Here is a 21,335-nt window from a genome sequence, read left to right as displayed (position 1 = left end):
TCCCCGCCCACCACACTCTCCAACCGAGCACTTCAGCATAACTGCATTTGCCGACCAGTATGAGGATGGCCCAGACAATGCCAACGCTTATAGCTCTCTCTCAATGGGACAAACCGAACGCTGAGCCCGGAGCCCGCGCACGTGCCACTTCCATTTATAGGGCTTCCTTACATTGCGCCGGAATTGTCTGCGAACTCGCTGATCTCTCGCTACACCATGGCGCCGTCATCCTCGCGAGCGTGTCAGCGAACGTTGGGAACCTGAGGATTGGCCGTTGCGAGTCAAACCACCTGCGGGAGAGGCGATGGAAGCGCCGGGTGCACGGACGGGACATCACCGAAGAAAGGCCCAGCCTGCGTTCATGGCGCCGTTTCATGCATGGAGTCATCTAGATGCTGATCGTGTAGCAGCAGCCGTTGATGATGGGACGCGTCTTGCGCCATGTGGCTGCTGACGTGTAAAAGGGGAGCGAAGTGTATGATGGACGTAATCGGTAGCACCTTTTTTTTTATTTGTTCATTGTTGCTTTCGTTGATCCCGTCTCGTGATGCATAGTCCTTTCAAATGATGGGTCGGGATCAGGGTTCCAGCAAACTCGTTTTCCTCGGAACCGCTTGGAACTGCTTGCTTGAGAGCGGGCCCAGCGGGCCGCTTGGTGTTGAGGTGTTGAGCAAGCGACTTGGCTCGCAAGCCAAGCCGCTTGGTTGCTACTTTGTTAGCTATAGTCGCGTATTAGGTCCTACAGTGTTAGTATCATAAGTACGCCACTTCTCTTTTTGATATCCCTCACTGACATTCTCAGACTAAACCTATTTAGTCTAATGAGTCTCGGATGTGCCTGAACATTCCGTTTACAGGTGCCTGCGAGAAGACATGAGCAATCTGTTTGTATCTGGAAGCGCGCTCTTTGGCAACCATGGTCGGGATATAATGACACCAATTGCTCTCCCGTGGGCTACATATTCCTGCAGCCTCAAGACATTGAACTTCACTCTTCACCTGAGTACCAGACCTCTCCACCTTCCTACCGCAATGGACGACGAAACGAGGAAGCGCGACCTCGACAGGTGCGGATGGCTGACTTCATGCTGGGACACAATAGAAAGGGTTGATGAGTAAGTACAAATCGATAACGGTGTTGGCAGCGTTGCTAGGTGTTGACACTTTACAGAATGCGCGAAAGCCCTAAAACCAGGGACTTCACCATCCATTGCGGCGGACGTGAGTTCAAGGTAATGGAAGAAGCAAAGTTCAATCTGAAACCCCCAATTGACCTTTGATCGAGGTTCACAAGGAACTTCTTAGTCTCAGGTCCAAGTACTTTTCAAGAATGTTCCACCACCCCTACCTGGAAACCCTCAGCAACAAGATCGAGTTCCCCGACGACGACCCAGATGCCATCGCAGATATGGTTGATTACATGTACAGCACGTCCTTCTACCGTATGCAGATCGACCAATCCTTCGCCGCCTTCATCCACCGCTCCGCCCAGCTCTTCATCATCGCCGACAAGTACGAAGTTAAAAGCCTGCGTAGTACCGTCCTGGAGGCCTTTGAGTGGGCACTAAAGGCGCGTCCTCCGAAAGATTGGTCTGCCACAGAGTTGCGCCAGCTAATCAACATGGTATACGACTCGACCATCCAAGGCAGCGAGCTCCGCCCGATCCTGGTGAACGCACTGGGCAATCCGCTCTTTGATAAGCTGCTGGATGGCATGAGGGAAGGCCTTTATGAGAGCCCGGACTTCCTCTACGAGCTGATGTTGAGCATGCGCAGCCACCGACTCGGTCCCCAAGCGATGGTTTTCTTCAACGATTACCCTTGCTTATCTTTTTAGCCGACCCGGCCCCTTTGCCACGCTCCTCAGCACTGTTTGGGCTCATGGATTATCCCTCTGAGGCTCAGTTACAGGAGAGACTAATTCGCCTCTGATCATAGCGAGCGCCCGGTTCGCCAGTGTAAACCAACCTCTTCAATTGAAAATATTAAGTCAAAGTGACCTCGTTGCTCCATGATCCCCATACCATCTGGAACTGATCTCAACAAGCGTGAACAAACGGAGGAGGAAGCAATTGGAAAGAAGGGACGACGTCACCATGAATACGATGCCAGCTCGCTTAATTTAGCAACAAGGTGACGTTCTTCTTCTCAGGATCCTGCGTCCGCGTCCAGAAGGATTTTTGACCACACGTCATCTACACAAATAACAACTGAACGACCTCGTAAACACGGCAACTAACGGCGTCAGCACGGGCAAGTGCGGCAGACCGCGTTCCTGGACCGGGATGTTCTCGTCGCGCACAGCCTTGCCGACACGCGACTGTTGCCGATGTTCGCCGTGCCGAAACGAGCCGAGTTTGGGCTAACACCGGACCGCAACCCGCCCCAGACCGGATTTGTGCCAGCTTTTCAGAATTCCATTTTCGTGACCGGCTCAGTCATGTGCTAGGGATATTGAAAATGTGCGCTCTAATTCATGCCGAAAAGTAATCGAGTGTTGTGGTGATGCGAAATGGTCACTCAATAAGCGGGACATGAGTAGAAAAATTGATGAAGACTTCTGCCATTCAAATGCTGAGCATCAATCTAGTATGTGCTCTCTCGCTGCAAACTGCAGGTCTAAGGTATCTCATGAAATGCAGCATCGCAGCGCTGTCGATAAAACTTCTAGAAAATCAAAAAAACGCCAAATCCCATCCGATGCCAAATATGAGTGGAGTAATAATACAAGTACAATGCCGTGGAACAAAATTTTTGCGAAATGCGATCAAACAACCTCGCTGCGCTCCCAACCGGTAGGGCGCTGCCACTCAATGCCCTTGGTCGGGTGCGGCCTGGTCAAGTCCTTGTACTGGCTAGCGTAGGGGTTCGGGTCCTGCTTCTGGTCCAGGTTGCCGAGGGTATGGTTGACCTCGCGGTGCTTCGACTCATCAGCGCGGATATACAGGAGCAGGTCGCGCATAGTCCGACGGTCCTCAGGCATCTTCCAGTAGTCGATGGCGATATCGGGGGCCTGCATCTTCTCCCACATGGGCAGCTTTCCGGCGTTGAGGTCCTCGATCTCGCGCGTGTACGTCATGACGGCCTCTTCCTCGAGGTAGCCGACGAAGCGGTGGCAGATGCGTGGCGAGACGAGGTAGGAGATGAACATGGCGTTGAAGAAGACGCCCTGCGCGCCGAGCACCATCAGGCGCATGAACCAGCCGGGCTCGGCCATCTTGAGGAAGGTGAGCAGGTGCATGCGCTCGTTGTACGACTCCTCGAGGAGCGTCTCGATCCAGCCGTTGTCGCGCTTCATGCGCCGCATCGAGTGCAGGTGGCGGATGACGGCCGCCACCATGCCGGGCACGCCGGCCACGCTCTCGAGGAAGACGTTGCGGATCATGTACTTGCGCTCCGTCATCGTCGTCTCTCCAGGCTTGGCCTTGCGGTAGCCGGATGCTAGATCCAAGCCCCAGCGGAGCACTCTCGTCATCGCCAGAGCAGTCCAGTCCGACCACGTCTCGGCCTCGCGATGGGCAATCTTGACGGCGTTCATCTGTTCGTACGTGTAGCTATCCACGCATTAGCGCGAGCGGAAAGGCGAGTCCGTGGTGATGTGCTCACACTGGGTGTTCCCACGAGGCAGGTGTCTTGCGGATGTTTTCCGTTTCCTTCACGGGGAAGAACTCCTTGATCTGGGTGGCAGGGGTTGAAGAGAAGTTCCTCTTCGAGACCGACCATGGCTGGTGTTGGATAGAAATGAAGCCGGGCCTGAGGCTCACAACGATTGCCTGGTGTGGCAGGCCATTGAGAGCCTTGAGGGCCTGGGCGGCAGCCCGCCCACTCGTCCTGGTGCAAGCAGTGGCTGTTCGGGTGGTGTACATGGGTGAGGTTTGTTGGTGTAATAGAGTGGAGTTGTTGTTGTGACTGTGTACTGCTGGAGTATGAACAAAAAATGCGCCAGGCACCACGCTGGCAGCAATCTTATATGGATGACTCCTCTAAAACGGGATGAATGAAAGCGCAGTGAGCACGAAGACAAGCCGGATGCGAGTCTAACCTAAAACGGAAGTCAAAGGAGTGGCCGGCGAACAGCTGCGCACTGGCTGCCGCAGGACGAGGCGGCGGCAGTCCATGCACCGCCCCCCGAGCAGTCATCCGCGCATCGCGAAGTGGACGTCAGGTCGAACAGAGATCTGAGCCATAGGGCTGGCTGCGGTCTTGGCGCGCCGGATTGGTCGGCAGCGGGTCAGCCACGGTCGGGCTGGGCGCGCAAGAGAAAGACTCGGAACGCGTCGCGGTCGCCGACGAGAACGAGCCGGCACGCTGACAATAGCTGAATGAAAACTTGCTCGCCGCCCCGTTTCTCCTGCGTCAGCTGCCACGCAAAAATCGCCCACGTTGCTTCGCGACGCGCCTTTTTTCGTCAGCCGAAATGCAGTGGCTGCGGCTCTTCTCTGTTTGCGTCACCGTGCTGGTGTTGGTCGCATCCTCCACAGCATCATAGCCCCTAATGAGGATAAGTTTACGGAGAGTTGCTTAACCACAACACTGCCACCGTCATTCGCCAATGTCTCTCCCATCAGAATAGGGATAGCTTGCGGTGCATGTACATCAAGCTGGGATTCGCTTTACCATAGCACTGCCACTGTACTGCATCGATGCTCTTTCCCATCAAAATGAGGGATGACTTGCGAAGGATTTTTGCCCTCCCTTTTTTCCTCACCTCGAATAATACCTTTCGCTTCGCTTCTACAGGTCAAACTTTGGTTGTGCTTTCGAACTAGGCAACCAATGTTACATTCTGCACACGTTGGTCTTGCTAAGCCAGCCAGCTCTGTGTAAGTTTGTGCATCCATGCACCCGCACGTGGACCAACCTTTACTTCCTCGAGATCCGAGCGATCCCCAGAAACTCCCACAGATACTTGGCCGTTATCTGGGTCCGTATAGGAGGCGGGGACTCCCGACTTGGCCAGATGCCATTCTTTGCGCTGGCCTTGGCTTAACTCAGAATCTCGTATCCACATCGTGCCTGAGTTAAGCGTCACTGGCCCAAGGTTGCTTCTGGGCTCAGCCTTTCAACGTTTTGTTAAGCGTCCTTCACTGGGTGGCATCCGTACGACGATATTCGAGGTCCCTGGCTGACTGATACCAGAAATAGAACAGTCCGTCGTACAGAGAATACCGCTTTGGGCATGGTGGAACCCCGGTTTCGACGACGGCGGGCTACCTCCACAGAAGAAAGCTTAGCAAAGGGCGATAAACTTTCCGATTGATGTGCAGGACGAGCAGAATCGAAGTTTAAAGCCGGAGGGCAGGCTCGTTACGACAGGTCAGCCGGCCGCAGCACAACCGTGCAACGTAAGTAGAGGCGGATGCCCCCACTCTCCCACCCCGGCCAGGAACACAGTCTTGGCGCGACTTCGCTACAGTCTGCTTGCTATCAGCCATCGCTCATCTCCACACATGCGCTCTGTATACGAGCGGTTGACCAGCCACTAGCCGCATGAACGACAATATCCCAGGCCGTGCCCGACTTCCGTTTCCGTGGCCATGTCCGGATGGAGAGGCGCGGCGAGTCATGGTACGGTGATGTTGCTGGGCCTTCGTACGTACGCTCCAAACCTTGAGCTGAGCAGCTCTGGGACCACGGTGCCAGGCCACCCAGCCGCTGGGCCGGGCTGCAGATAAGAGAGTGAGGCCGGGCCGGTGGCTTCGGCGGCGTGGCACCGGCCCAGCCCAGAGGCATGGAGCGTCTGGAGAAGGATGCTAGCATCATGTCACATGAGGGCGATGGAGGGTCCACTTCGCGTCGGACCGTTAGTTGGGGGGCCTGGTCTCTGGAGATGGGTGCCAGCAGGGCAACCTCCACTGACCTGAGCGAAAAACTGGCCTTGCCACGGTGGAAGGCCAGCGTGTCAGCGGCGTCGACGGGGGCGGCAGACGCTCTCTTATTAGCCTCATCTCCAGTCGTCTGCGGGATAGCGCGTGATGGCTTCGATCAGCATGGATTTGCTCTCGGGGATTACCACATTGATGCGCGCCCTGCGTTAGCCAGCCTGTCCAGCGCCGTGGATGGCTCCCACGCGGCGCGGATTGGCTCTCGTCTGGCCCCGGCCGCTGGCACGCAAGGCTCTTCCAGCCGTTACCCGCCGTGCCGTGGCGGCATGCGCTCTATCCGTCGTTGTGACACTAAGATCCGGAGGACGGACCAAGGCCCAGCAGCAAAAGAGCCAGGGAGGTGGGCCACGGCCATGCGTCATCCAATCGCGGCCCCGGCGGCGCGCGGCCCTGCGCGGTTGCTGCTGCTGCTGTTGCTGCTCTCTTGCACGTCGCTGCGCGGTGCTGGCGGCCGAGGTGATGCTGCTGGGTGCCAGGCTGCGCGGGCGAGCTTTGGGCTGAGAGTGCCAGGGCAGCCGCAGCAGCGCTAATTCGGGCCCGCGCCACCGGGCGCTGAAGATCGCATCTCAACCATACCCAGGCGACGACCACCCCGAACGCAGCCATGAATCAGATGGACTCCTATAACCCGTCCTTCTTTAATCAGACCAGTGCTCACCAGCAGTTCGGCACCTCGCCCGCCCACGCCCAGCCCGCCCACGGCCCGCCGCCCCCGCAGTTTGCACAGGGCATCCAGCCGCCTCACCACCCGGCCTTCAGCAATGGCGCCGCTGCAGCGGGCGGCGGTGGCTTCCCGCTGGCCTCGAGCATGGGCATGGGTAGCGCCCAAGCCAGCGCCGGTGGGGTCATGATGCAGCCAGGCGCGATGCAGCAGCAGTCGCCGCGAGGTGAGTGGACGCACCCCCCTTCTGCCTTCGCCTAATCCGTCGCGCTGCCTGTCTCACACGCCCCAAACCCAACAAGCTCAGAGATTGACGTCTGGCCCGCAGTCCCGCAGAGTCCCTTCACCACCGCGTCCTTCTCCACCCCCATCCAAGCTCCCTTCCAGTCCTTCAACTCGCCCTCCCGCCACGTCTCGCCGTATGCGGCCACTCCCACCAAGCAGCAGCAGTTCCCCTCGCAGTCGCTGCCGGACTCATCCCAGCCCATGGCCGCCCCGGTGAGCCTGCCGTCGCATTCCGCTGCGCCCAAGCCGCAGCCCCAGGGCCCGCCCGCGAAGCCCGCCATCGGCGCCCCCGCCTCGCCGGGCCAGCTGCAGCGCGAGCGCGAGCAGATCACCCTGCTGCTCGACATCAACCGCGAGCTGCTCCAGGAGATCCTGCGCCTGCAGGAACAGGGAAAGGGCGGCGTCATGGGCAGCCAGCCCGACGCCAACAAAGACGGCGACGCGCCTAAGCAAGTGGCGTCCAAGGAGTACATCGAGTACGTGATACATGTGCGATTCTTGGCGCCCCGTGCCCCTGCTGACTGAGATTTTCTTTTCCTCCAGCTGCATGCGCCGCTTGCAGGCCAATTTGTCGTACCTTGCGACCTTTGCCGACCGCAACGCCAACCCGAGCAAGCCCGTGCCCCCCGGCCCCGCCATAATGACCGTGCCGCCCGCGCCACAGCCGCTGAACGAGATGTATACGAAGCTCCAGGGCCTCTTCCCCGGCTGGAAGGGCCAGCTGCTGAAGCCCGGCGGCGCCCCTGGTCAGGGCAGTCCCCAGAGACCAGGCATGCCGCAGCAGCAGCAGCAGTCGCCGCAGCCTCCTTCCCAGGGCTGATTTGCCGCCATGTAAATTTCTCTGTACGACTCCGTGTAGGGTTCTTCCTTCTTCACGACCATGATTTCTGGACTATTTTGGGTTTCCATCACGAGAGGGGGGTTTACTTTTCTTCATCAAAAGAAAGGCGCTGGCGAGAAAATTTCTGCTTCATTTCCATGCAAAAACATTTGGTTTCAATTTTTCCTACGGCGGCGGTGCTAGATCACTTTCTTGCTTTCGGCGGGGGAACTGGCGCAACCGGATTGATTATTTCTCGGTTCATCCGCATACCCATGCTCTTGGATAGTTTGTATAGGCTGGGCAAGCTGACTCAGCGAATGCCAAACTCAATGAGGCCGCTCGCTTCTAGTTTGCTGCTATTCCGGGATGTGCCATCCGGGGCCCTGATTGGCCCCGTTCCTCGAACGGATTGGAATCCAAATCCACTTGACATGGGCTCCGCGCTGACGAGCGATTACAGCGGACGATCATTGCGGTCAAACACGTTGGGTATGGACTCCTTGACTTCCAAGTTTCGACCTGAACCGCTGGCGTGGACGACGAGCAGACGTCAGATGGACAGGTGCATGCTGCATCGTTGTGACGGCCAATCATACGAAAGCCTGCATCGACCTATCACATCTGCAAGCAACCACATCTCTCTGCCAAGTTCGATCCTGCGCTGTCGATCACATCTTCGTGCGCCGTGAATCATTGACTGGCACGTCTGCCCTGTCGACCAATATTTCGCAGGCATTACCCTACATCTGCATTCACCGCGAGTTTCAGATTGATTGGTCCTTTCAATCCCGAAGGAAGTCATGGGTTTCTTATGCAGGCAGTTGAAGCAGATCCCAGCAGTGCGATTGTCAACTGTGTAAAACCCAGTGGGTTCATATTGTATAATACCTATCACTCACACAAACCAAATATAATCCTCCTCAATATACACAGTTAAAAGTGCTGAAAACTTCAACGAGAATAAAATCTAAGCTCACACGTCAATTGGGTAGTTTAAGCTTCTCAATATTAATCAAAGCGAAAGAAAATATTTTAAACACAAAATTTTGACTTGTACACTTTATAAATTGGATTGGTTCGTGCGAATAGTAGGTAGGTATTTTCTCTACGACATGAACTGAAACTGTTTACTTCCCCCGTTTTTTTTTCCGTTCAGATACATTCATCAGGTCATGGGACCTAATTACCTGCGTAGAGGCGACGATATCCCTAGGAATGAACCACGGTCGAGAAGGCTAAATTCACTTGCCTTCTGTTGCGGTACTCAGGGTCTCTTTATTGCATCATGTTCCGAAGCAACAGCCAAAAGTGCATCCAGGAACCGGTGGGCCTTCTTTATAAAAGGTACGCTAGATCCTCATCGACTCTTCCTTGCTATCATCGGCAATGTCAGATTATTCAAATCCCTACCACGAAACAGCCGCCTCATCTAGCCCAGAGCCACCGAGCTGCTCCTCTGACGACTGCTCCTCTGACGACTACTCCTCTGACGACTACTCCTCTGACGGTAAGTCAAGCCAGATGAAACGAAAAGATTATTTACTTATAGTCAGATCTCGAAGCCATGAATCCACAGAATCGTCAGTCGCCTTCTTTCGATTCTTTGATCGGTCCCTCCGTTGCCCTGGGCTGCGCGTTCTTCCTCTTTGTTATCCCATGCCAATTTGAGGACGACAAGGGTACACTGATCCTCGACACAAAATTCGGGCGATTGATAATACTTTTAATGTTCAGGTTCATGGATATGTTGGTGACTGAACTTCTCAGACCTTACTATCCAGCGAATTCTGTGGAATTGGGGATTAACATGATGTTGATTGGCCTAGCTACGACTATCTTCGGCTGGGGTATGTTGCGATAGCTCATGTTAGTCAGCTCGCTAGTAACTGAATCCGTTGGATTCTTCTCATAGCAGGTGGAAGATTTCGACGGCTCGCTAGAGATACTGCATCTTATTTGTGTGTAATCAAATCATGCTTTCGGGTATATTCGTACGATTTTTTGTACGACGTTGTCAGTTGCGCAATCGTACAAATGCATGCAGACATTTAATTCGACCATTCACTTTCATACCCGCGCTTAAATATTTACTGCGTATGAAGAGTGTAGTAGGACAGGAGAGAAAATCTCATGCAGTCCAGTGCTCCTCACATGATAGGTCACATAACGACATGGTCAAAATTCGTGTAAACGAGTAGGCAAGCTCATTTCTCGTTCCGCATCGACTTTTTTTTCCATCATAATTTCCCGCGAACCAAAGTTTTCGTGCCGAGCAGCCCAAGCCGTCTCACGCCTTCTTCTCGCCCTCACCACCACCAGCGGCCTTCTTCTTCCTCTTGTCCTTCTTCCTCTTGCTGCGATCCCTCGGCTTCAGGGCCGACATGCCGCTCTTGCACACGTCGGCGTAGCGGGCGTAGAAGCTGTCCAGCTGGTCGGGCTGCACGATGGTCGACAGCTTGACCTTGCGGTCGCGCTTGTCCTTGGACTTGCCGTTGGTGGCGCGCACGATGATGGGGAGCGGGTTGGGCGGGTGCGTGTCCCACAGCGGGTCGTCGGCGACCTTGGTGGGCGTCGCCTCGCGCGAGTTGAGGTCGAAGGTTACTGTGTTTTTCGCTGTGCGTTAGACTGGGAGTTCCCGACGGCCGCCGACGAGGTCGAGGCGGAGGAGACGAGGAGGACGTACGGCGCTTTTGCGTCAAGTAGACGGTGCCATGATCTCGGGTGCGCCGCGCATCGAACAGCTCTTTGAGCCGCGCGAAGAACTGTACAGGAATTAGCTTTGCTGCGACGGATATGGAGTGGGCGGGGAGCGAGGGATTGTAGCGCACCTCCTCATTGCTGATGTGCTTGTCAGCCATGTTTGTCGAGAGGAGTCGCGGGCATCTGGTGGTTCTTTCGGACTGACGTCGCGGGACGAGTGCGGCGGGAGCGTGCGCCGCCCGGGGGTTTGTCGACACGCGAGTCATTCCTCACCGCCCTGCAGCAGCCGCCGCCGACTAACGCCTTACCGCCCGTAAATCATTCCGGGGTCCAACGCCTTTCTTCGTCTCTAGATTTTTCTGCCTTTGCGAACGAGGAACCGTTTTCTTGGTCGCAACTATGCGCCAACGCAGTCATGGAGGCCCAAAGTTGCCGCGCGAGCTCCTCGACCAGCTTGGAGGTATTTTCACTTTCTGTGCTGTTCCCATGTCGTGCTTTCTTAACTGAACTTTTTTTTTTTTCGCAGCTTCCGGAGCTTCGCAAAGCAATGGTCGTTCCCGCGGTCGGGTTCTAGGTCGCAAGGACCGTCGCAAGGCGGAGCGCGAACAGAAGAAGTCGCAGCGCCATCAGCCCCGGAAATTCCAGCGTTCTGCTCCGCAAGACGAATTCGAGAGCGACGACGACGACGACGACGACGAAGATGCGTTTTCCCCTCCGCCTGCAAAGCCTGTGAAGAGCAAGGCGGATGAGAAGCCGCTAAAGTCCGCGCTCAAGCGCGCCGACGCGCCCGCAGAGCCAGCGGCGAAGAAGAGCGCTGGCAAGGAGAAGGCCAAAGAGTCGAAGAAGGAGAAGAAGAAGCGGTCGCCGTCGCCGCCCCCGGCAATACCGAAGAAGGTTCAGGCAAAGCTCGAGGAGGACGACGCCGAAATTGCGGCGCTGGAGAAGAAGCTCGGCCTGAAGGGCAAGAAGAAGCTGCCCAAGGATTTCGACGACGACGGCCTGGCAGACCTCTTGGACGGCCTGGACGACGAGCTCGAGTTTGCCGTAACGGGAAAGCGGAAGCGATCGTCGGAGGACCAGGCATGGTTGGACAGCAAGCGGCGGAAAGCTGCAGGAGGTCTCACGGCGGAGGAGAGCTTTAGCGACGATAGTGAAGGAGAGGACGACAGCGAAGAGAGCGAGGAGGACGACGAAGAGGGAGAGGAAGATGACGAATTCCTGGGCTCAGATGAAGAAGGGAATCTGGAAGAGGGTGCGAGCTCGGACGACGAAGAAGTAGATGGTGCAGAGGATGATTTTGCTGGGTTTTCAGAAGACGAGGACGAAGAGGGATCCGAGGATGACGTCGACGAAGACGAGGAAGTGGAGCAACCAAAGGTTCGAGAAAATCCATACAAGCCTCCTGTACCAGCAGAGGTGGCCCCAGCTGGGAAGTACATCCCGCCTTCTTTACGAGGCCCACCATCCTCCGACGCGGAGGCTATGACGAGACTGAAGAGGCAGACGCAAGGTCTTCTCAATCGTCTATCCGAAGCGAACCTCCTTTCGATTCTCAAGGATATTGAGAAGCTCTACCAAACCAACCCGCGTCAATACGTCACAACGACGCTCATAGATCTCCTCCTCGGACTTGTATCCGATCGTACAAGTCTCCAAGACACCTTCCTCATTCTTCACGCTGGTTTCATTGCGGCAGTCTACAAAGTCATCGGCATGGATTTTGGAGCGCAGATTGTCGAACGTTTCGCTGCAGAATTCGACAAGTACTACGGCAGCTACAGCGAAGAGTCGAGCGGAAAAGAGACCACTAACCTGATTTCGTTGTTGGCAGAAATGTACAACTTTCAGGTCGTCGGTTGCAACCTCGTTTTCGACTACATTCGGATCTTCCTCGAGGACCTTAAAGAGGTCAACACGGAACTACTCCTACGGATCGTCCGAATGTCTGGTCCTCAACTCCGGCAGGATGATCCTACGGCTCTGAAGGACATCGTCCTCCTCCTTCAGAAATCGGTTGCAAAGGCCGGCGAGGCTAACCTTTCGGTTCGCACCAAATTCATGATCGAGACGATCAACAACCTCAAGAACAACCGCATGAAGACCGGCGTAGCCGCATCGGCAATCACATCCGAGCATACGACTCGCATGAAGAAGACGCTTGGCTCTCTGAACTCGAGGTCGATCAAGGCGAGCGAGCCGCTGCGCATCGGTCTCAGCGACCTGCGGGACACGGAGAAGAAGGGAAAATGGTGGCTCGTCGGTGCAAGCTGGAGGAACAACATGGCAGACGAAACGGTCGCCGCGGAAGAGAAGCCCTCGAAGGCGAAGAAGGCCAAGGAAGCACCAGCCGAAGAAATCATCGTGAGCGGTACCACGGACTTGTTCCAGCTAGCAAAAGAGCACCGCATGAACACGGACATTAGGCGTTCAATTTTCATCAGCATAATGTCCGCCTCAGACTTCAAAGACGCACATATGCGTCTGATGAAGCTTCGGTTGAAGAAAGCCCAGGAACTCGAGATCCCGCGGGTGCTCATCCGTTGCGCAGGCGCAGAGCAAAGCTACAATCCCTACTATACGCTGATCGCTAGGCGCCTGTGCTCCGAAAAGCCGCTCAAGAAGGCGTTCCAGTTCAGTCTCTGGGACCTCTTCAGGCGCATGGGGGAGAAGGACGAGATGGATGATGCGGACTTTGATGAAGAGGACGGAGAAGAGGCCCTGACGACCCGTGCGATTGTCAACCTGGCCAAGATGTTTGGCACGTTGGTTTCGGAGGGCGGCCTGTCCATTTCTGCTTTGAAGGTACGTTGATCATTTTCTCACCAAGCATTATCGTGAAGTGAAAGCCGAGCTTGCGCCCTCGTCCCGTCAATTCCCGACAGTCTCGGATAAAGCACTCCACTCAACAGATGCACGGCAATCCGGTTATTTCTGGTGGGAAACTCCGCTGACAGATCACCACAGACGCTTAACTGGGGCTATTTGCAAGAAAAGACGGCAGCTTTCGTCGAAGTGTTGCTGTCAACCGTGATCCTGCGGTCTCAGAAGAAGACAGCAGACCAACGTAACGAGGAAGCTCTGCTGGACGTGGTGATGAACGCAAAAGAGGCACCTCAAATGGCACGCGGGCTGCAGTACTTCTTCAAGAAAGTAGTCAGCAAGGCGGAGGCAGCGGGCAGCAAGTCGGAGAGGGAGACGGTGCGGTGGGGCGCGCGCGTGGCGGCGGACGGGCTCACGGTGCTGGCGACGCAGCGCATCGAGGCCGAGTAGTAGTAGTATGTAGGAAAAGGAGGTGGAATAATACTGGATGCTCTGCGCGATTAACCACTCATTCGGGTGCTGATATCACACACGTGCCAAGCGCGCGAATTGCCGCATTTTGCCGCCTCGCGCTCCGACGCCCCGAGTGTTTTCGCCCATTGTCAGACGTCGCCAGCTGCAAAGCCCTCACCTCCCACCTCCCCACCCTCCGCGTGCATCCCGCGTCGCCGCCATGTTCAAGCAACTGATACCCAAGACGCCCGCTCGGCCGTTCGCCCTCGCTGCGCGCCGCAGCGCCTTCCGCCCCGTCTCCTCAACATTCCCGCTCGTTGACCGGTCACTGCGGACATATGCTACCGAGGCCGCGGAGAAGGACCTGGTTATCATCGGCGGCGGTGTCGCTGGTTATGTTGCCGCCATCAAGGCTGGCCAGGCCGGCCTGAACGTTGCCTGCATCGAGAAGCGCGGCTCCCTGGGCGGCACCTGTCTGAACGTCGGCTGCATCCCCTCCAAGTCGCTGCTCAACAACTCGCACCTCTACCACCAGATTCTCCACGATACCAAGAACCGCGGTATTGAGGTCGGCGATGTCAAGCTCAACCTCGAGCAGATGATGAAGGCCAAGGAGACGTCCGTCTCCGGCCTGACCAAGGGTATCGAGTTCCTGTTCAAGAAGAACAATGTCGAGTACATCAAGGGCACCGGCGCCTTCGCCGACGAGCACACGGTCAAGGTCAACCTGATCGAGGGTGGCGAGACGTCCGTCCGCGGCAAGAACATCATCATCGCCACCGGTTCCGAAGCCACTCCCTTCCCTGGCATGACCATTGACGAGGAGAAGGTCATCACCTCGACCGGCGCCATTGCCCTCAAGCAGGTCCCCAACAAGATGATCGTCATTGGCGGTGGTATCATCGGTCTTGAGATGGTGGGTCCGAACGCAATTGCTGCGAGTCGCACGTAATAACTGGAGCAGGCTTCCGTTTGGTCGCGTCTGGGTTCCGAGGTCACCGTCGTCGAGTTCCTGAACCAGATTGGCGGCCCCGGCATGGACGCTGAGATCGCCAAGGGCATCCAGAAGATTCTCTCGAAGCAGGGCATCAAGTTCAAGGTTGGCACCAAGGTCTCGAGCGGCGACGCCTCGGGCGAGGGTGTGAAGATTGCCGTCGAGGCCGCAAAGGGCGGCAAGGAGGAGAGCGTATGCCTTCAATTCTCCCCCGATTGTGTACCGCTGCTAACCGCGAGCTCCAGCTTGACGCTGACGTCGTCCTCGTCGCCATTGGCCGTCGTCCCTACACCGCCGGCCTCGGACTCGAGAACATTGGCCTTGAGACTGACGAGAAGGGCCGCCTGATCATCGACCACGAGTACCGCACCAAGATCCCCCACATCCGTGTGATTGGTGACTGCACTTTCGGCCCCATGCTCGCCCACAAGGCCGAGGAGGAGGCCGTCGCCGCCATCGAGTACATCTCCAAGGGCTACGGTCACGTCAACTACGGCGTCATCCCCTCGGTCATGTACACGCACCCCGAGGTCGCCTGGGTCGGCCAGAACGAGGCCGAGCTCAAGGCCTCCGGCATCAAGTACAAGGTCGGCACCTTCCCCTTCTCGGCCAACTCGCGTGCGAAGACCAACCTCGACACCGAGGGTCTGGTCAAGTTCATCGCCGACGCCGAGACGGACCGCATCCTCGGCGTGCACATCATCGGCCCCAACGCCGGTGAGATGATTGCTGAGGCTGGTCTTGCCATCGAGTACGGCGCTTCTTCCGAGGACGTTGCGCGGGTGTGCCACGCTCACCCGACGCTCAGCGAGGCGTAAGTTCCATCCATCGACTTTTACCTTATCATTGCTAACTTCAAGGACAGTTTCAAGGAGGCCGCTCTCAACACCTACGACAAGGCCATCCACTACTAGACGAGTTGTGGCTTTGGCGTCGTGCATCATCGGGTTTGTAAACGGTAGGGTCAATGGTGCAGTGGGAAAATGGTGGGTTTCTTTCTCTCCGGTTTACTTGGCATGAGTGAGCAAGCGAGAGCGAGCGAGTTAGTCCATTGGAATCCCGATGGGCGTTCGAGAATTGAGAAAAAGAAGAAGCAGAAAACACATAATGATGAGCCGCGACTACCACTGTGCATACCTTTTCTTATGTAGGATATGGAGGAAGTTGAAGATGGATGGTATAGAATATTTCCATTTTTTGCCCTCTTGTCTTTGCCGACAAGTCTAATCACTTGTCTCTTGCCAGCCCTTTCTGCGAGGATAGCTAAATCAACCAAGACGATTTCCAAATGCGTCAATCTACACAGATGATGTAATACAGCTCCCGACAGCATCCTTTCCAGCGCGTCGAGCGTTTCGGCACCCTTGATTGTCCCACACAGAGTACGTTCCGGTGTACGACGTCTACCGTGACGGGCCTCTTTCATTCCGGTCCTCAGGTCGCACGACTTTGAAGCAGCTGCAAAGCACCTTCAGTTCCGCATATTTTCCCTATCCCAGCCCCCCGGCCAACCAATGGCAGCTGAGGTTGCACAGCCCCTCTTCCCCGAAACCGCAACCGCGGCAAAGCCCCGCCACCACCACCCGTCCTTCCTTTTCCAACTATTGATTCCCTATTTTTTTTCTCTTTCCTGATAAGGCAAGGTGATGGCAGGTAGTGACCGAGAAATACTACGGTTGCGGGCGTCTCAGGCTACTACACACAGCTAACCCACGCTAATAATATTACCCGCTCCTCCCTAAGGCAAGGTTGCAAGTGGGAAACGGGAATCCTTCACACAACGGACATTGGTACTCGGTACTTGCCTAGCTTGCGTGTCAGTGCACTTTTTTTTTCCACCGTTCCTTTAGATGGCGCCGCCGCCGCCACCAGTCCAGCCGTTGATTATTATTAGCACAGCTGGTTGGCTGGGGCCTCTTCTAACTCCCAAAAGTCAAAAAATCGCGTTCTTTCCCCGAATAATGTTCGCTGGTACTGTAGTAGGAAGAGCTGCGCATTTCATCTGTCGGGTCGTACGGGGAATGGCGCGCGCGCGCGCGGCCGTCTCTGCCTAGTTCCCCGACCACACCCCCCCATGTCAGGGGTTGCTCGTGGGAATGTGAGGCGTACGATCGGCCAGGGAAGAAATAATTTACAATGCATGTACCGGAGTCACGCGGAAATTCCTGCAAGGCATCCGATGCGGGGCCGCATGAAGAAGATCTCAACTCCCCGAGGCTTGGAAGAGAGGAAAAAGGGATGATGATCTCCATCACGGAAGGAAGCGCCCTCTCCGTCGGTGTTACATGCATCATCGCTAGCCTTACAATTGCCCGCTCGTCCAGGGGGGAGTTCGTCGAGTGCGTGGATTTTGTGACGAAGCACGAGAGAGAGAGAAACGTAGCGGATTTTCAAAGGGTATTTGAAATTCGAAAATGGCATCGTAGGCCAAAAAGAAAAAAAAAACGCCGGTCCATCTATTTGGGTAGGAGTTTCCTCTTCACATGGTTTCTGGATGGAGAAAAAGTGTGAGAAAATGTCGATACATGAAGAAAGTTACATCGAAACGGAAGTAAGGAGAACCTGCTCGGTCCAAGGCCCCAACACAGACAAAACTTGTAAGCGTACACGGTGAGCTGACGACGTAGGGTGTGATGATCCGCCAAATTCAATCTCTTAGCCCCCTTCCGCATTGGACTCCATGATGTTCATATCAACCGAGAGGAAAATTGTGAGTGTGTCTGCCTAACCAAACAACCGGTCTTTGGGGTATTGCTTGCAATCATTGAGAGATATTCTTCTTTGCCTTCTCCTCATTTGGATCATGGTGGAGGGGGGGCTGTCATGGTGACTCAGAAGCCAAAAAAAAAAAGAAGTAAATAGAAGAACAAAAAGGAAATAACTTCGCCACTTTCGCCTCATCATTACTGACGTTCCATTTCATTCATGCTTAAACCCATATCTGGCGTAAAGCGAAGTTGAAAATTGGCCATCTCTCAGAGATTTGCCGTTATCCGGGCAACTTCGCACGCGCGCAAAAAGTATTGTCAAAGTTCCGTTCCGGGCAAGCTGGTGAATCTCCTTCGTCAAATGTAGCGCTCATCGGATATTTGACTCATCGATATATAACCAAAGTGGAATTAGTTCTCGGCGTTAGTCTTGGAGAACCAGGCGCCGATCCAGCTCTGGCGGTTCGCCGCCTTGCGCTCCTTCTCGGCCTCCTCGGATTCCTGTACAAGTCTGAGAGGACGCGGCTTGTTGCCAGTCATGACGCTGTTGGTAGGACGATCGAAGCTGCTGGCGATGCTTCGAGGCGGGGAAGGCGTATCGACGGCAACGCCGCTGTCGGTGTTGCTGACGGTGTCCTGGCCGGAATTGTCCGCGTTTCCGTCGACGCTCTGGCGCGGCATGCTGCTGGAAGACACGACGCGGGAGCTGCGGTTCGACGCAGGCCCCTCACCCGGCGGGAAGTTGAAGACCGAGTTGCGGGGAGAAACGATTCCGGGAGACCTCGGGTTGCGGTACATGCTGTTGACCACGCTGGCGGCTCCGGTGTTCCATTCGGAGTTGGCACGGCGGTGCTGACCGGAGCTGTGGCGGAGGGGAATGCTCGGGGCGGTGGCGGGATCGGAAGTGATACTGTTCTCTTCCGGCTTGGGAGGGGGAGGAGGCATGACGCTCATAGGACGGGGGCGCTTCTCTTGCTGTTGGTTAGAGCTGCCCGAGCTGAGAGCGACGGACTTGGCCCGCTGTAGGAAAGACTGGCCCTCCTTCTTGTCCTTGGGCGGTGGGGGCGGCGGGTTTTCCTTGGCGACCGGAGGCTTCGGCGGCGGCTCCTGATCGTGGCTGAGGACTGCTTCGAAGCCCTGGTGCTGCAGAAGACGCTCGATGATCTTGTTGATGTACAAGGTGAGGGCCTTGTTCTGATCCTTGAGCGAGTTGATCTCAGACTCGAGGCGGCGCTCGTTGGATTCCTCGTCGGCAGCGGCGCCGAGTTCGTCCGCGAGACTCGTGCTGGGCCTCTCGCCCTGCGACGGCGGGCGCGAGGCGCCTGCACCGAGGCTGCGCATGAAGTCACCGTTGAGGGTCTTCTCGCTGAGCAGGAGCTGGAAGCTTTCGTTGTCCTCCATCAAACGGGCATTGGCCATCCTCGTCTCCAGGAGGATCTTCTCGAGCTCTTGCAACCGTCCGCCGCCGGCGTTCTCCATCTCGATGGCCTTGATCTGCGCCTCGGCGAGCTCCAGGCGCAGCGATTCGATGAGCTTGTCCTTTTGGAGGATCAACTTGGAGCTGTTCTGCGAATTGCTGCGCTGTAGCGAGGACGGCGGAGCGAAGTGGCCATTCTCGAGGTTCTGCGACGAGTTGGACCGCGAATTGGGGAAAGCTGCGACGCTGGTTAGGGGGGTCAAGGGGCATCGATGGCAAGATGAGTCGAGGGCGAGCACATACAGATCTTGGAATTCCGGCGCTCCTCGCCCGAATATGCGCCTTCGCGGTCGCGCTCGGCCATTGTGTCCTTGAGCCTCTGGATGATCTCCTGCAGCTCTTCCTCGCGGGCCTGGGCCTGTTCCTTCTCCTTCATGGCGGCGGCGCGCTCGGCCTCGTAGATGGCCTCGAGCTCGCGGCGCTGCCGGATCGTCTCGCGCTTTTCATTCTCTAGGATCTCGACGCGTTCCTCTTCCTCGTGCGTGCGCTCCTCGAGCTTGGCCTGGTCCTTGAGCGCATCGTCGAGCTTCGTCTTGAGCACTTCGCCTTGTTTCTGCGGGGGGCGGGTTAGCAATGACATTCCGATCTTGGTGCGCGCGTGCGACGACCCACCTTGAATTCCTCGGAGGTGGCTTCGGCTTTCTGCAGCTGCTCCTTGAGCTCCTTGATCAAGGCGGCGGTCTCAGCCTTTGCGTCCTCCTCCGCGCTGTTGTCGATGGGCGCCGACGAAGACATGCTACGGGTCGAGGTGTGGGTGGGCCTCCTGACAGAGGCGCGCGCGGACAGCGGGCCGCTGGTGGAGTTTGTGCGGGTCGAAGTCGGTCTCCTCGTGGTGGAAGCGGCAGTCGGAATGGACGATGAAGACCTCGAGGGCGAGCGATTGAGTCCGGATGGCGAAGCAGCAGAAGAGCGCTGTGCCTGGCCTGGCGGAGAGGGCTTCTTGACGGCGGTCGACATGGCTGACGTGTGCTAGCCCGCAGAAAAGCGACGGCGTGGCGCGCGTGAGCAACGTTGACGTTGGGCGGGTACTAAAGATAGTGGCTGTGGCTGTCGAGGCTATGCGTTGCTGCGGTGCTGCGGATCGGCGCAGGAGAGCCTATGGAAGCAGGCGGGCGGCGGCGCGGTGTTGACGGGCTACTTGAATCTGCTCTGACTCCTTGAGCCGGGCGGGAAATAACGGCAGATCCAGCAAGATTTAGGGAGCGATGCTCGGGCGTTTCACAATAGAGAGAGCATAGTAGCGCTGCCATGGAGACGGGGACCTCTTCACGCCCAGCGAGCAACTGAGCCCCTGCGCACGCGCTCACCGGCCGATCGCGAAAGGCAGGCCGCGGTGGTAGGGCTGGAACGCGGAGGCGCCGAAAGCGTGCCGCGGGGCCTCACAGGCCTTCGGTTTCGTCATCCGCCACATGCTCGACTGGCCCAGCGGCCGCGCTGCTGCATCATCGCCGCGAGAAGCCCGCAATTGCTGGCAGTGACTGGGTCCCAGCCACCGCGCAGACCTGGCGTGCTGGCCCCATCGCAAAAGAGCGGTCATGCTGGCGGGGGCGTGCGAGGCGTGCAGCCCAGATTGTGCCCAGGGTCAACATGTCCGAGTCCGATTCGCTCGCTTGTAACGCCGCTCCCGGCCTAGCGTCAGATGCCGCGCCCTTGCTTTTTTTCGAAAACTCAACTTCGAATTTGCAACCTCAACCGGAGCGCAACCACGACACCTCAGATATCCCGACCGAACATCTGAACGCGCAGCGATGGCCCCCAAGAAGAACAAGAAGTCCGCCGACTCGTACGTCTCCGCTTGACCCGCCCTCTGGGGCCCAATGTCGGTGCTGGATGCTAACGTCTCATCACAGCATCAACTCGCGCCTTGCGCTTGTTATGAAGTCCGGCAAGGTCACCCGTACGTTCTCCATGAAGTGCTCGAGTGAGAAATTACCTCTGACAGCTCGATAGTTGGCTACAAGTCCACCATGAAGACCCTCCGCTCCGGAAAGGTAAGCCAACACTCGGCTTTTGGGGCCCTTTCGCGCCAGGCGTGTGGACACTGAAGTCCGGCCATTCGCCGGCAACTACATCTTGTGCACTCGCGTTAAGCGAGGATTTCGTTGCCAGAGAATGGCCAGACTTCAGTGTTACCATACCTCGAGCCAGAGCCCTTCCATTTTCAACGTGCATTTCCATTTCTAACACGCACAAAGGCCAAGCTCGTCATCATCGCCGGCAACACCCCGCCCCTGCGCAAGTCTGAGCTCGAGTACGTCGCCATGCTGGCCAAGACCAACGTCCACCACTTCAGCGGCAACAATAGTAAGTCAAGCTTTCATTGCTTTTTCGTCATCTGGCTCTCTCCCGAGAGAGCTCTCCCTGCGAAAAAGTCCCCATGTAGGGCTTTGGAGGGAACACTCTGGGCTGACCAATTCCCCACTACAGTCGAGCTTGGCACCGCTTGCGGTAAGCTCTTCCGCTGCTCCACCATGGCGATCCTTGACGCCGGTGACTCCGACATTCTTGCCTCCAACGTCAGCGCTTAAA

General features: G+C 56.6%; 8 protein-coding genes across 8 annotated transcripts; 5 read left to right on the top strand and 3 right to left on the bottom strand.

The window, feature by feature from the left end:
• Window positions 1–1,032: 1,032 nt before the first annotated feature.
• Window positions 1,033–1,837, top strand: LTHEOB_2074 (BTB/POZ domain containing protein; the record flags this gene model as incomplete). The annotated part of the gene is made up of 3 exons (XM_035510846.1): window positions 1,033–1,115; window positions 1,172–1,232; window positions 1,286–1,837. 3 exons carry the CDS (start codon window positions 1,033–1,035, stop codon window positions 1,835–1,837), a joined length of 696 nt encoding a protein of 231 aa, XP_035365014.1.
• Window positions 1,838–2,767: 930 nt separating this feature from the next.
• LTHEOB_2073 (Alternative oxidase) lies at window positions 2,768–3,866 on the bottom strand (the record flags this gene model as incomplete). Its single annotated transcript, XM_035510845.1, has 2 exons — window positions 2,768–3,554; window positions 3,607–3,866. The coding sequence occupies 2 exons, from the start codon at window positions 3,864–3,866 to the stop codon at window positions 2,768–2,770; spliced, it is 1,047 nt and encodes a 348-aa protein (XP_035365013.1).
• Window positions 3,867–6,498: 2,632 nt separating this feature from the next.
• LTHEOB_2072 (uncharacterized protein) lies at window positions 6,499–7,651 on the top strand (the record flags this gene model as incomplete). The annotated part of the gene is made up of 3 exons (XM_035510844.1): window positions 6,499–6,772; window positions 6,875–7,307; window positions 7,375–7,651. The coding sequence occupies 3 exons, from the start codon at window positions 6,499–6,501 to the stop codon at window positions 7,649–7,651; spliced, it is 984 nt and encodes a 327-aa protein (XP_035365012.1).
• A 2,290-nt stretch (window positions 7,652–9,941) lies between these two features.
• Window positions 9,942–10,512, bottom strand: LTHEOB_2071 (Cupin 1; the record flags this gene model as incomplete). The annotated part of the gene is made up of 3 exons (XM_035510843.1): window positions 9,942–10,255; window positions 10,338–10,416; window positions 10,483–10,512. 3 exons carry the CDS (start codon window positions 10,510–10,512, stop codon window positions 9,942–9,944), a joined length of 423 nt encoding a protein of 140 aa, XP_035365011.1.
• A 241-nt stretch (window positions 10,513–10,753) lies between these two features.
• Window positions 10,754–13,624, top strand: LTHEOB_2070 (Nuclear protein; the record flags this gene model as incomplete). The annotated part of the gene is made up of 3 exons (XM_035510842.1): window positions 10,754–10,814; window positions 10,881–13,156; window positions 13,319–13,624. 3 exons carry the CDS (start codon window positions 10,754–10,756, stop codon window positions 13,622–13,624), a joined length of 2,643 nt encoding a protein of 880 aa, XP_035365010.1.
• Window positions 13,625–13,847: 223 nt separating this feature from the next.
• On the top strand, window positions 13,848–15,535 carry LTHEOB_2069 (Dihydrolipoamide dehydrogenase; the record flags this gene model as incomplete). Its single annotated transcript, XM_035510840.1, has 4 exons — window positions 13,848–14,543; window positions 14,592–14,813; window positions 14,867–15,435; window positions 15,487–15,535. 4 exons carry the CDS (start codon window positions 13,848–13,850, stop codon window positions 15,533–15,535), a joined length of 1,536 nt encoding a protein of 511 aa, XP_035365009.1.
• Window positions 15,536–17,740: 2,205 nt separating this feature from the next.
• LTHEOB_2068 (M serotype precursor) lies at window positions 17,741–19,763 on the bottom strand (the record flags this gene model as incomplete). Its single annotated transcript, XM_035510839.1, has 3 exons — window positions 17,741–18,984; window positions 19,050–19,359; window positions 19,419–19,763. 3 exons carry the CDS (start codon window positions 19,761–19,763, stop codon window positions 17,741–17,743), a joined length of 1,899 nt encoding a protein of 632 aa, XP_035365008.1.
• A 791-nt stretch (window positions 19,764–20,554) lies between these two features.
• On the top strand, window positions 20,555–21,334 carry LTHEOB_2067 (Ribosomal protein L30e; the record flags this gene model as incomplete). The annotated part of the gene is made up of 5 exons (XM_035510838.1): window positions 20,555–20,589; window positions 20,657–20,703; window positions 20,757–20,797; window positions 21,002–21,110; window positions 21,234–21,334. 5 exons carry the CDS (start codon window positions 20,555–20,557, stop codon window positions 21,332–21,334), a joined length of 333 nt encoding a protein of 110 aa, XP_035365007.1.
• Between the last annotated feature and the right edge of the window lies 1 nt (window position 21,335).

The sequence above is a fragment of the Lasiodiplodia theobromae genome (assembly GCF_012971845.1).
Source record: "Lasiodiplodia theobromae strain AM2As chromosome Unknown scaffold_5, whole genome shotgun sequence".
Taxonomy (NCBI): Eukaryota; Fungi; Ascomycota; class Dothideomycetes; order Botryosphaeriales; family Botryosphaeriaceae; genus Lasiodiplodia; species Lasiodiplodia theobromae.
The sequence above is the reverse complement of the archived record's forward strand: the minus strand, read 5'-3'. Positions and strand labels throughout refer to the sequence as shown.